The sequence below is a fragment of the Mastigoproctus giganteus genome, chromosome 5, assembly GCF_048544385.1.
Source record: "Mastigoproctus giganteus isolate SK-2022 chromosome 5, ASM4854438v1, whole genome shotgun sequence".
NCBI lineage: Eukaryota > Metazoa > Arthropoda > Arachnida > Uropygi > Thelyphonidae > Mastigoproctus > Mastigoproctus giganteus.
Window position 1 is genome coordinate 116,963,576 of NC_143579.1, and position 14,676 is coordinate 116,978,251.

Here is a 14,676-nt window from a genome sequence, read left to right on the forward strand (position 1 = left end):
TGATTTTTTTGCACTAACCTACTTGTTAGTCATTCTATCTCGTGGCATGAGGCCTTTGCCCTTAAATATTTTATAGTCAATACAAATTAGTCATGAGAAAGAAAGAAATAAAAAGAAAAGAACAAATAAACACAAATGTAAGTGGCAGCATAAAGCAAAATCCAACAACATATATAAACTATAAAAGAAATATAAATTAGACACAGAAGAGTGAAAAAGAGTGCTTCAAGCTTTCCTGTATTTCCTGTTGCTGCATTAAAGTCTCTGTGCTGTCATTTTATTACTCAGGCAGGTTGATGTTTGAGTTTACATCAGCTGTGGTAATTTGCATTGCATTCAAAATGCAGTAATATTCACTGCCGTTGTTTCCAGTGGCTCTCTGATGAGAATGGATATAACATTGTTTTATCTGTTCCTTGTGTTTCATCTTATGTCTGTCTTCTTCAGTGGTAGGTTCATTATGTCTGTTTTGTGATATTTCATATTGTTTTGGCCTTGGCATTAACAATGGGCCTCAGTCAATATTTAACATTTATTGGCATAGTATTTGGCTTTATTTGCCCTATATCTAATATTTAAAATTTTTATACATATTTTCCTATCTTCATTTTTCTTCATTTTTCTCTTCTGTCTTCATTTTTCATCTTCATTACATATCTTCATTTTTCTCTTCTGTCCATGTTATTTTTTTGTTTTTCACTCTTCCACCTTTTTTTTTTTTGTCTAATTTACATTTCTTTTATAGTTTACACGTGTTGTTGGATTTTGATTTATGCTGCCACTTACATTGGGGTTATTTTATTTATTTATTTATTTTTATTTCTATCTTATGCCTAATTTGTATTAATATTAATTATATATATATAAATGGAAGTAAAACTTACATTTGAAAAGATAAGTTGTAACCTTTAATTCCTCAGCCACATTTACCTACACAGTACAATACTACAGGACTTTGAAAGGAAGAATATTTAAACACAGTAGCAGAATTTATTACTTCTATCCCACAGAAGGAAGATCACAAAATAAAGCTTGTAAGCATATGGTCTTCATATTAATATAATTATGCAATTTTCAGTTACACTTATTATTAAAAATTACATTGATATTTTTATGCAGTGGTGCATTCTTCATACTCATCACAACATATTCTTTAAAATATTATGTCTTAAAATATTATGTCTTTAAAATAGTGCTCTGATACTCACATGACAGGCTATTAAAGCTCCAACAGTCCAGCCTATTAAAATAATTGGCCTGTTCGGAAAATGGTTCTTGAGCTGTAATAAAAATTAATTAATTAAGGAACCAGTCATGTCAATTAATAACAATTTTTTTAAAAATTTATAAACAACTGTTGTCTTCTAATGCAGAGAGATATCCCAAGCCTTTTGTTCTTACAATTGAATATTGTAAATTACAATTCAAACACACAATTCAAAATAGCTGATAAGCAATTATACAATATAGTTTGATTACGAAAATAAAAATGATCATAGAAACTTCACAATAAAAAACCATTTATTTAAATTTTATATATAATTTATACCATTACAGAACTTTTTCAAAGTTCAATCTCTTAGAATTGCTACACAATTTAATTTGTTGTATAAATTACTTCCACTCCGTTTTACCAAAAGTTACAATTGTATTTTTTCCTTTCCCTTAAGAAGTGAATACCTTTAGTGAGATCCCTGACAGTTTAAGGAAATGCTTGGAAAAGTGAGAAAAAAAAATTATTGAATACTGATTTTGTATACTTTACTAACAGTGGACCATACTGCAGTAGGTTTGAAAAATCTAACAAGATATATTTTTGGATTCTGCTCATGAGTTATGCATTGAGGAATCCTCTAATAATTAAAATTCTATATACATGGTCATTATAAAGTCCTTGTGGCAGTTTTAAATTTTCATAACTTCCATTCTATCAATCTGTAAAAAGGGTAAGGGAAAGAATTTATTACAGTTTTACATACATTTATTCTTGGGATTGTTAATTCTCAACATGTCGAGCGTCATCACGTATACAAACTGAGATATGATTCTGAAGTTCTACAAATATGTTTTGCAGTTGATTTTCAGTAATACTCTGAATCACCTAGTCTGAAGACCATCTAAAGAGCAAGGTTTTATTGAATAAACAATAATCTTAACATGTTGCCATAGAAAAAATTCCAATGGGCTGAAATCTGGTGAACATCCAGATAGATCGATCCACCTCTTCCAATCCATCACTTAGGAAAATTTTCATTCAGAAACTGCCTAGCACTGAGAGCAAAGTGACAAGGTGTTTCACCATCTTGTTGAAACACTATCTCCTATAAGTCCTAAATGTGTTAGTTCAGGAATAAAGTAATTCTGCAGCATTTCCAAATAACTCTGACTATTAACAACCCATCCTTGGCCTTCCTTTAAAAGTTTAAAGAACCTGTTTCTTTTTCACCTGGTTAGTTATGGAATTCCTGTGTGGTGACTCTTTGTTGTAATGGGTTCTAAATCTTTTTTGTACTGCAATTACAGACTTTAACTCTGCCAACCACAGCACACAATTTACTTTCTCTTCTATTGAAGCCATTTTGTCAAGCCTAATTCTGCAAAAAAATAAAATAAAAATAATATTAATAAAATTTTTGCTAACCTACAATAAAATAAATAAATCACTCTTAGTAGATACTAAACTTCACTAAATTACATTTCTAACATTTTTCACAGATTGATTTTTATCATGTACAGAATAGAAGTTATGAAAATTTAAAACTGTACAAGGCCCTTATAATGACCCTGTATATATAAAAAAAGTTATTTTCAATTTTATAAAATCAGCATATCATCAGCAGGTGTACCACCTGGAAATCACATCACTGGTAAATTAAGCTGGTTTAATTTTAAAAGCAGCAATCTATATTTAATGATCAATTGGACACACTAGGAAAAATTATTAGGCGAAATGAAATGGGTTATTTCAATTTTTGGCTAATGCTGTATACACTGTGATCTTGCATAGTGTTGCACATCTAATACTAAACACATTTTTCTTTTTTTAGCTAACTTCTAGAACAGAACTCAAAAAATATCTTGACAGATTTTTTAAACCTGCTACTGTATGACTCTACTGTTAATAAAGTATACAAATCATCTATTACTGTAGAGGTTATGAAATATCCTGATAGCTCATGAGGCGACATTACTATTTTCACAAATATAGAATCTCTCTTACTTTGAGATACCTTTTCACATGCATTTTTCTGCTCTGCCACAACTCTCTTAAGTTCATCTCGCAGCCATTTACGTGTAACCCTTGTACAGAATTTCTTAGTTGGTATGGTATAAGAAAAACATATGATTACTTCCCTGAATGCTTCAGGAGGGAGGGTAGACATGGGTAGCCAGTACAATGTTGAGTTAGTTTGGTATGGCATAAGCACTAAGAAAACAAAAATGAGAACTGGAGTGTGGCTGCTCCACACTACTGAAGTGGTCATACTGAAACCACAATAGTCACCCTTAAGAAAACAAAAATCCTTCCCATTGACAGTATTTATGTCTTTAAGTAAATCTCACATCAGTACACTATATCACTGCCACCAAGTGGGTCTTTCACCTGCAGATTCTTAAGGCAGAAAGAATCACTGCTGATAATCAAGTTAAAAGTAATACTCCCTCATCTTTCCTCTCTAACATACTGCCGTAGAAAACAGTCATCCAATAAATCTACAAAAGTCTTGCTAGTTTGCGAGTGACCAACCCACAAGTTCCATTCAATATTTAAATTTCCCCATTACAAGACATTCTGATTTACTGACTTACTCTATTTCTCAGTACAGCTATTCATTGTACTCATCAGAGTCATTAGGCATATAACAAATTCCTACTCTCAATTTTTGCTTTCCCAGTGATTACGCTACACCAAATTGATTCAACATTGCACTAGCCACCCATGTCGACTGGATGCACTGCCTTCGATTTAATATGCTTCTTAAATAAGAAAATAACTCCTCTCCCACATACCTTCCTGACTATCCTTGCTGCACATTATACTCCATATATTCAAATTCTGCATCCCTTATTGTCTGAGAACACAGCGCCTCCGATATCCTTACAATGTCTGCATTTAATATCTTAATCAGTACTTCAAATTCATCAAATTTATTTATAATGCTCCCAGAATTACTACACATGAAAGTATACATGCAACTCTTCTTACTCTTATACAGCCCATGTATTTAATCATTTCATGAGGACCCATAACAGGACTTGAAATACCCGACACCATGCTTTCCAGGGTGCTGCAAGTTCCAATAGAAGCAGTGCAAGAATCTGCTTCAGCTCTAGTTAATCTGCACTCCCTCCAAGCTTACCTAACTGCTTGATAGCATCAGAAAATTCTTGCACTCTTTTACTCTGTAAAAGTCTCTCCTCTTAACAAGCACAGACCACACAGAGAAAAATTCTACCCCATGAGCCTTGTGCAGTCTCTCCAGGGCTGACCCAACTAACAAGGTTTTCAACATGTATTCCCTCCTATCGCATCTGGGCTGTTGTTGTTGTTGTTCTTCTTCTTGATATGTTTAATTAAACAAGGACTACTGTGGCCAAATTGTGTCCATCATAGTTTATTTATTAACTATTAATTAATATATTATAGCTATTTAATTATATTGATGTGTATAAGCCAATACACTTCAAGCATATTAACAGTAGTAGTAATGGCAAATGATGCAAGATAGCAAGCTTATATAGTATCATACACACACAAAAAAAAATTTCGTCCATACATACCCTCCAAGAATTTGTCTAGTTCTGCCTTGAATTTTGTCAACCCATCCACTTCCACAACAAACAAATTGATGCCTGTTCAAACAATCAACCACCTACTGGTTAAAGGAAAATTTCCACACATCTATCCTACAACCATCCTTCTTCAACAGTAAATTTATGGTCTCTCATGTGTGTGTGTCTGTAGTCTCAGCAAGTGGAAGAATACCATTAACATTCATTTACTCAATCCAGTCAAGGTTTTAAACACCTCAATCAGATCTCTTTGCAGGCAACTGGTCTTAAGATGCTGCAATTTGCAGAATTAAAGCAATTCTATGAAGAGCACCTTTTCTTCCCTTCATCAATCTGGTTGTTCCTTCTCTGCATCCATTCCAGTAGATCTATATCCTACCTAAAGTCAGACCTCTATACAGTACACAAGATATGGCCTAACCACGGCCTTATACAAAGGGATAATCACCTCCTTATCCTTATCCCTGTGATGCATGCATAACGTACACAGACTAATAGTTTAACTAGAACCACAGGTAGAGCTGAAAGTGATTCTTGCATTGCTAATATTTCTACATACAGCATCCTGTAAAGGAAGTTGTAGCAATATTAGCAATGCAAGAATCACTTTCAGTTCTGCCTGTGGGTTAGGCCCTGCTGTGGGTCATCATGGAACAAATGAATACATGGACTGTGTTAGGGTAACTAGGAGTAGGAACACGTGCATGTACACAAATTCTAGGAGCATTGTAAATAAATTTGATGAATTTGAAGTACTGGTTGCGTCGTCCAATGCAGACATAGTAGGAATAGTGGAGACATGTCACTCAGACATAAGTGATGCTGAATTTGAATATGGGGAGTACAATGAATACAGGAAGGACAGACAGGACAGGAGAGGTGGAGGAATTATGCTTTCAGTTAAAAACACTATTAAATCTAAGGCAGTGCGCATCCAGTTGAATTGGGTGAGAAGTGGAATTTTTAGTGAGTTTGGTGTGAGATACGCACTGGGAAAACAAAATTGAGAGTAAGGGTATGTTATGGGCTTAATGGCTGTGATGAGTATACCAAACAGCTATACAGGGAAACAGTGGGCCAGCAAATCAGAATGTCTCAATGGAGGATTTTATGTTTCCAGATGTTGACTGGAATTTGTGGGTTAGTCACTCACTAACAAGACTTTTGGATTTCTTGGATGACTGTTTGCTACAATAGCATGCTAGACAGGCAACAAGAGGAAGCAGTACTCTTGATAACCTTTGATCTGGTTATCAGCAGTGATTCTTCATTCATTAAGAATCTGCAGATAAAAGACACACTGGGTGGTAGCGATCACAGTGTACTAATGTTGAATTTAATTAAAGACATAGCTACTGTCAAGGGTAAAGGGACAGGCTTTTGCTTTTATAAGAGTGACCACAGAGGTCTCAGACAGTTTTTAAATTGTGTGCTGTGTGACCAACTGATGATGTTACCAACAGCAAATTCTAGTTGGGAAGTATTCAGAAAAATAATCAAAGAGAAGCTCCTAGGTTTTTCAAACCAACAAAGAAATACTGTTCAAGACTTAGACCTAAATGGATGTCAGATGTACTATTGGGACTCATGGCTGAGAAGAAAAGTGCATGGAATGCATATAAATTATCAGGTGATAGAGAAGCCTATTGTAGATATAAGTTACTCTATAATCAAGTCACAAAGATGGTTAAGAAAGCTAAGGCAGATTATGAGAACTTTCTGGAAAAGAATGCAAAGAAAAACAGCAAAGACCTCTATACTTGTATTAACAGTACAAGGAAGGGATTGAATCACACATTGGGGAACTTGATATTTATGGGTTAACTGTTGATGATCCCGCTCAAGTTGCAGACAAATTGAGTCTGCTGACGAGGCTAGTAGGGGCCAGACGTGTTCAAAGCCGCTAAGTGGATTTTTCTTATTTATTGATTTGAAATTATTGTTTTTCTAAAACTTTTGATTTAAATTTAGTAGTATAGCATTATTTTGTGATTTTCTGATTAATTTGGTGTATTTATTCTTTACTCGGCCTTGCAATTGCATAAAAGTATCGGTAAAGGTATCCACGTGTTACAAGTCGCAACTCCGCTGAACGAGAAGTTTTTTAGCCATATTTAGCCGCTTATTGAATATTTTTTACATCAAATTATTTTTTGTAAGTAGCTTATAGACCTAGTAAAGATCGTTAATTTATTCTGAATTGAGACAGCGAGATTTGAAAGTTAATTAATACTTAAGTGTCCATAGATTTAGCGTTCATAACTTCCCACCCTTGTCTTTGTCATACGATCGTTATATATCGAACCTAGTTAGCATTAGTATAGTATAGGTTATAATATTTTCAGTGATCGGTAAAAGCTATTAAACTTGTTGAACTTCGTTGGCATTTAAATTGTACTTTTAACTAAATACATATACCCACTTAGATTACAAACATAACATAATTAATTAATACATAACTGATATGGAAGTTATATAAAGGGAACTCGGAGATAATTAATACTTGACACTAAAATATATATATTCCGTTATAACTGTGTTGGGAGATAAGTTAGGGTTATAAACTGAAATTGAAATTTTATTTAAATTAAAAGAAATGGCTCAGACCAGAGCAGCAAAACAAAAGGCTCAAGCTAATGTAAGGGCTGTGGCTCAGAGGAAAACTGAGGGGGGCAGTTGCCTTCTGAATCACAGCCTTCTAAAATGCACAGCTTGCATGATGTTTGTGAAGCATTCAGGTACGGGACATGATATTGCCATGGGGGATGTCTTTGTGTGTGCACGATGCAAGGAGTGTATCGAAATCAGGCAACAACTCAGCGTTCTTATGGGCCTATATGAGAGTTTGAAGGACAGGGTGGATGCCCTCGAAGGAACTAAACTGAGGGGCCCATCAAGCTCTCAGCTGCCCACATCAACGCCAGAGCTTGCACTTGGTCATCGCGCAACACAGCGGCAACCCCCAAGGCAGAATGCACTGGTCCCAAAGGAACTAGTAGTTGTTGGTGACTCTATTGTCAGGGAAACAGGGAACATGCTTTGTAAAAAGGATAGGTGGAACAGGACCAGGGTATGTCTGTCAGGGGCAAAGGTTGATGACGTTGTGGAGCAGATATCATCTTTTAAGGGCACAAAAGGTGATATAGTTGTACACGTTGGCACTAATGATATCAAGAGTAGGAGACCAGCAGAATTGCTTAACAAGTACAATTCACTGTTGAAAAAAAGCCGTGAAATAGGGTTGGATTTGAAAGTGTCTGCAATTATGCGTAGACACGATAGGAGGGAGTATATGATGAGAGCCTTGTCGATCAATTCAGCCCTAGAAAGATTGTGCAAGGCTCAAGGGGTACAATTTTTTTCAGCCTGGACTGTACTTGTTAACAGGAGAGATTGCTTCTACAGGGATGGGATACACTTAAATAGAAAGGGTGCAAGAATATTTGCTGATGCTATCGAGGCAGTGTTAGGTGGGTCAGAAAACTGCTAGCTTGGGGGGAGACAAAGACGAATAGATTAACAGTAGCCACTGGCAGAGGTGAAAGAGATTCTTGCACTGCTTCTATTGGAATGAGCAGAAGCCTGAAAAACAAGATGCAGGATATTTCAGAGACTGCTGGGAGTCATTGCGATACAAGTAAACACATGGGTTGTGTTAGGGTAGCTAAGAATAGAAATAGGTGCATGTATACTTGCGTGTACACCAATGCTAGGAGTTGAGTAAATAAATTTGATGAATTTGAGGTACTGCTCAAAACATCAAAGGCAGATATTGTTGGGATATCAGAGACGTGGTGTCACACAGATATAAGGAATGCAGAACTGGAATTTGGGGAGTACAACGTCTACAGAAAGGATAGACTGGATAGGAAGGGAGGAGGGGTTATGCTATTAATTAAGAAATACATAAAATCCAAGGAAGTGAAGCCAGTGAAGATCGCTGGACAGTGCAGTGTCGAGTCAGTTTGGTGTGACATAAGCATTGGGAGATCAAAATTGAGAGTAGGAGTGTGCTCTAAGCCTAATGACTCTGATGAGTATAATAAGAAACTGTACAGGGAAATAGAGTGGGCCAGTAAATCAGAGAGTCTTATAATGGGAGATTTCAATTTCCCAGATATTGACTGGAATTTGGGGGCTGGTCACTCACACACTAGCAAGGCTTTTGTGGATTTATTGGATAATTGTTTTCTACATCAGCATGCTCGGGAGGCAACTAGAGGGAGGAATACTCTTGATTTGATTATCAGCAGTGATTCTTCATGCATTAAGAATCTGCAGATAAATGAACTACTAGGTAGCAGTGATCACAGTGTGCTGAAGTGGGATTTACTCAAAGAGGTAACTGTCATTAGGGGTAAAAGGAAGGGTTATTGCTTTCGTAAAGGCGACTATGATGGACTGGGACAGTATTTAAATTCTATACAGTGGGACCAACTGATGATGTTACCAACAGCAAATTCAAAATGGGAAGCATTCAAAGAACTTATCTTGGAAGCTACTAGGCTTTACATACCAACTAAGAAATATTGTTCAAGGTTTAAGCCTAAGTGGATGTCAGATGAACTGATGAGGCATATGGCAGAGAAGAAACATTCATGGGATACATACAAATTAACACATGACACAGAAGCCTGTGATAGATACAAGTTGATCTGTAACCAAGTTACAAAGGAGGTTAGGCAGGCGAAGACAGATTACGAGAAATCTTTGGCAAGGGATGCAAAGAAAAACAGCAAAGAGTTCTTTACTTATGTAAACTCTAGAAGGAAGGGGATGAATCAGATTGGACCACTTGATATCGATGGGTCAACTGTTGATGATCCTGCTCAGGTAGCTAACAAACTAAATGAATATTTTGCATCGACATTCATACATGAGGAGGTTATTTAGCGAGGGGAAAGCCAGAAGTGTATTCAACTGTAGCAGTAAGCTAAAGAATCTTGTAATAACTGAGAGTAAAGTGGAGGAGAAATTGGTGAAGATAAACACAAGAAAGGCACCCGGGGTGGATGGGATCTATCCAGTTGTATTGAAGGAGGCAGCGGAGGAAGTAAGCAAACCCTTAGCCATAATTATGAGAGCTTCCTTGGACTCAGGGGAGGTACCCACAGACTGGAGATGTGCAAATGTGACCCCAATTCACAAAGCAGGATCAAAGACTGACACAAGTAATTATAGACCTGTGAGTTTAACTTCTGTTCCAGGAAAATTAATGGAGGCACTAGTTAAAGAAGCACTGCAGGATCATTTAGACAAGACTTCAGTTATAGCTCGGACACAGCATGGTTTTGTTAAGAGGAAGTCTTGCCTGACCAATTTGATTGGATACTATGATGCAGTCACAAAGGAACTGGATGCAGGGAATAACTTTGATATTATATACTTGGATCTTAGAAAGGGTTTTCATACTGTTGCACATGGAAGACTGCTGCAGAAATTGGAGCAGTGTGACAATGGAGGCAAATTGCTGTTGTGGATAAAGGGGTGGCTGAAGGGGAGAAGACAGAGAGTGGTAATCAATGGACACTGCTCATCGTGGACTAATGTTATTAGTGGAGTCCCTCAGGGCTCAGTGTTGGGTCCATTATTGTTTTCTGTATTCATAAATGATATTGATGATGGTATATCAAGCTTCAAGTTGAAGTTTGCAGACGATACAAAGGTAGGCAGGGTTGTCAAGGACACTACTGACACTATGCTGCTGCAACAGGATCTGGAAAGGTTGAGCAGATGGGCTGAGAGGTGGCAAATGAAGTTTAACATTGACAAATGTAAAGTACTACACATGGGAGACAGCAACCCCAGCAACGTATGAACTCTGTGGTACTACACTGACAGTGGTAGAGAATGAAAGGGACCTGGGGGGTGGTTGTGCAGTCAGATATGAAGTTCTCTGGGCAGTGCAGACAGGCTGCAAGAGTAGCTCATGGTGTCTTGTCAATGATATACAGGAATTTTTCTAGCAGGGATAAGGAGGTGATTATTCAATTGTATAAGGCAATGGTCAGGTCAGGCCACACCTAGAGTACTGTATACAGGTCTGGAGGCCTCATTTCAAGAAGGATGTAGAGCTGCTGGAACGAGTACAGAGAAGGGCAACAAGATTAGTGAATGGAACAAAGGGGTGCTCTTACGAAGAAAAGCTTAAGTTTTGCAAATTACAGTGTCTGGAGACTAGGCACCAGCGAGGTGATCTGATAGAGGTGTATAAAGCCTTGAATGGTTTGAGCATGCTCAATGCTTATGGGATTCTTCCTCTCGCTCAGAATAATCACCTGAGAGGGCATAAATTCAAATTGAGGAAAGACAGATGTAGGATAGACGTGCGGAAATTTGCCTTTAGCCAGCGAGTGGTTGGTGGAACAGACTTCCATCCCTTGTCGTGGAAGTTGATAGCCTAAATAAGTTCAAGGCTCAGCTGGACAGGTATTTTGAACGAACAGAGGGGTGAAGTGGAAGTGGTTTTTTTTTTTTTTTTTTTTTTTTTTGGCTGATGCTGCATAAGCTTGCTTTCTTGCATCAAATGCCTCTACTAATGCTAATGCTAATTCAGTAGGTATTTTACATCTACATTCATACATGAGGAATTCTTTAGGACAGGGAATATCAGAAGTTTTTATGAGGAGCTAAATGATTTTTGTGATAACTGAAGGGAAAGTCGAGTTGAAATTGTTGAGGTTGGACATAAAAAGGGTACCCAAGGCAGATGGAATCTGTCCAATTATATTAAGAGAGGCAGCAAAGGAGGTAAGCAAAACCTTGGCCATTATTATGTGAGCATCCTTGGATTAAGGAGAGGTCCCTATGCTCTGGATAAGTGCGATTATATCCCCAATTCATAAGGGTGGATATAAAACCCCCTTATGAATTGGGGATATATGAATATGAGAAATTATGAATAGGGGAAAGGCTACATGAGTAATTTCTTTAAGCTTAATATCTGTTCCATGGGAAAATAACAGAATCACTGGTTAAAGAAGTAATGTAGGACAGGCATGCAATTATACTTCAATCACAGCATGGAATTCTCAAGGAGCGGTCTTGTCTAACCAATCCGATAGGTTACTATGATGCGTGACCAAGGAACTGGAAGAAAAAAATAATTTGACATCATATACTTAGATTTCAGGAAGGCTTTTGATAGGGTCTTTGCGTCTTTGCCATTAATGCCTCATTGCTCCTGTTTTGTACAGAAGTCTTTTATGTTACATATAAATACTGCTGTACAAATGGGAGCAATGTGACATTGGGGGCAAGTTACTGCTATCCATGGTTAAGTGGAAGAAAGAGAGTGGTTATCAGTGATCGCTGCTCTTAGCCCCTAGCCAGGGTTTGGTACTGTGTCCATTTTTGTTTCCAATATATTTACCAATGATATTGATGAAGGTATATCTAACTTTGAAGATGATACAAGGGTTGGCAAGGTGTTTAACAATAGTCATCTGGGTGAGCTACTGCAACATGCTCTATAAAAATTGGGTCAATGGGCTGAGAAATGGCAGTTGAAGTTTAACATTGAGAAATGCAAGGTACTGCACGTGGGTCGCAGTAATGCCAGAGTAACTTATCAACTGTGTGGTACTACACTCAGGGTAGTGGAGAATGAAAAATATCTGGGGGTAATTTTGCAGGCAGACACAAAATTCACTGAGCAGTGCAGACATGCTGCCATGACAAGCCATGAGGTTTTGCCAATGATATATAGAAACTTTAAGGAGATTAACGATACTGTATATATCCAGTAATAAATTTTATGACAAATGACAAGAATGTAGCTTTCAGGATAAAATGGACCCCTTCATCAGCAATATACAAATTCTAATGAATTAATGACGTTAGGCACAAAATTTAATAGATACAGAATTGTGTGTGTTGTGATGCGTGTATGACAGCGAGATTGAACATTCAACTACTAGATTGGTGCTCACTGTGGATGCACGAACTTTTTGTGGGTTTGCTGCTAGCTTTTATCCAGTTTCAAGACAGTTGTTTCCAAGATAGGGTGTAGCCTCATGCCTTGCAACGATTGATGTTTTTTGAATTGCATGATATGTTGAGCGACTCTAGCAAAAGGCTGTGGCAGAAGTGCCGGGATTGGTTGATCGCTTCATAATTGCGCTTAGGTTTAAGGTCATGGTGGGTCAACCAGAAATGTTCCACGATTGCGGAGTGGTCAGTGTCACCAAGGCGAATTGATCTGTCATGCTCTGCAAGGTGATCTTGAAGGCATCTCGAGCTCTCTCCTATGTAGCATCTGCCACAATCTTTGCATGTTGCGGTATACCACTCCGCTACGCAAAAGAGGGGCGACCGGCGTTTTCATGTTAGAACCCAGGGCACGTCAGCGCCTACCAGGTAGTTGTACGCATGTTATGCTGCGAAATTTCTTGAAGGTTTTTCAAAATCCGGTTCAACATGCCCGAATAGTAGGGAATATAGGCGATACCCATATTGTTATGTGGTGATGATGGTCTCGGGCAGATTGCGAGCTCTTGCGCTTGTAGCAAGCACTTGTCTAATATGTGGGTTGGATAACCACAATTGACCAGGTCAATTTTGACCCTGGAAATCTCGGTGTGCCTAGCTTCCTCTGAGCTGAAATGGCTCCAAGCTCGGGAGAATAGAGTGCGGGCGGTGCTTTTGAGATGGCTAGGGGCTTGGCCCGATCTGTTTTGGTAAACTGCCCGCACCACAGCATACACAGGTCTCCAGGCATGGGCCCACATGCTTTACCAGAATATCTAATGGAAGGGACTCGTCTACTTCTAATTCTAAAGTGAACTGGATGAATACTGATAAAGAATTGACATACTCCATTAGTGTTGCCTCCGAACCACGTGGGACAGTGGCGAAGATGCCATCGACATATCTGCACCAAACTGTAATAGGTACAGGCGGGCTCAGGAATATCTATTCCTTCAATTCCTCCATGGTGATGTTGGCCACGACAAAGCTAACAGGGGCACTCATAGCAGTACCGTGCACCTGTCTATATCATGCTGCCTTACAAGCATAGGTTGAGGGCAGTACAGATGGTTCCTGTGGATAGCGATGTTCTGCTTGGTAGATATGAGTCATTCTCCAGAAGTCGCTTGGTGCAGTTTACGGCCTGTTGGACTGGAATCGATGCAAACAGGGGGTATGATGTCAAACGACGCCATAATCTCGCTGTTAGAGATTAAAAGTTCTTTAATTAGATTAATGAACTTCCCACTGTTAGTGACAGGGTGGGCTGTATTTTCCACTAGAGGTGTAAGGAGTCATGCAATGTATTTAGACAGCTCATATGTAGGCACGTTGCAGCAGGACACAATAGGCCGGAGGGGAATGCCTGGCTTTTGAATCTTAGGTAGGTCATAAAACTGAGGTAGTGGACAGCCCTTGGCATGCAGTAGCCACCGAGTCGATGCTAAAATTTTCCCAGATTTGTACCATGTGGAAATCAGCAAATATTCTTGCAACTCTTCTATTCAAGTGTATCACATCTCTGTAAAAACAGTTTCTCCTATTAATAAGCACACACCATGCTGAAAAAAATTCTATCTCATGAGCTTTGCACATTCTCACCAGATCCAAATTGATTGAAAATGCTCACAACATATACTCCCTTCTATTGTGTCTGGGCAGAATTGCAGCCACTTTCAAATTCAATCCTAACTTGCAGCTCTTTGCCAATGTTGCCCCATACTTGTTAAGTAAATCCTCAAATCTCTTATATTAATATAATTAATATATATGCCAATGCGCCAATATATAGTGCCAATGTGTATAACAATATCACCTTTTGCACTCTTCATGTTGGCATGATTTCTGAGGCAACTGGATGAAATCTGAGCTCAATCAATCTGCAGAATGACTGGAAGGTGCTACAGCAGATGG

The 14,676-nt window shown here is 38.1% G+C and overlaps 1 protein-coding gene across 1 annotated transcript in view; it reads right to left on the reverse strand.

Moving 5' to 3' along the window:
• The window catches only part of Rcd1 (Reduction in Cnn dots 1), a 350,852-nt gene that overhangs the window by 113,293 nt on the left and 222,883 nt on the right, over positions 1 to 14,676 (reverse strand). Inside the window, exon 9 of the mRNA XM_090374162.1 lies at positions 1,209 to 1,280. Within this exon, the coding sequence (XP_090230288.1) occupies positions 1,209 to 1,280 (72 nt within the window). The remainder of the gene's footprint in view (positions 1 to 1,208; positions 1,281 to 14,676) is intronic.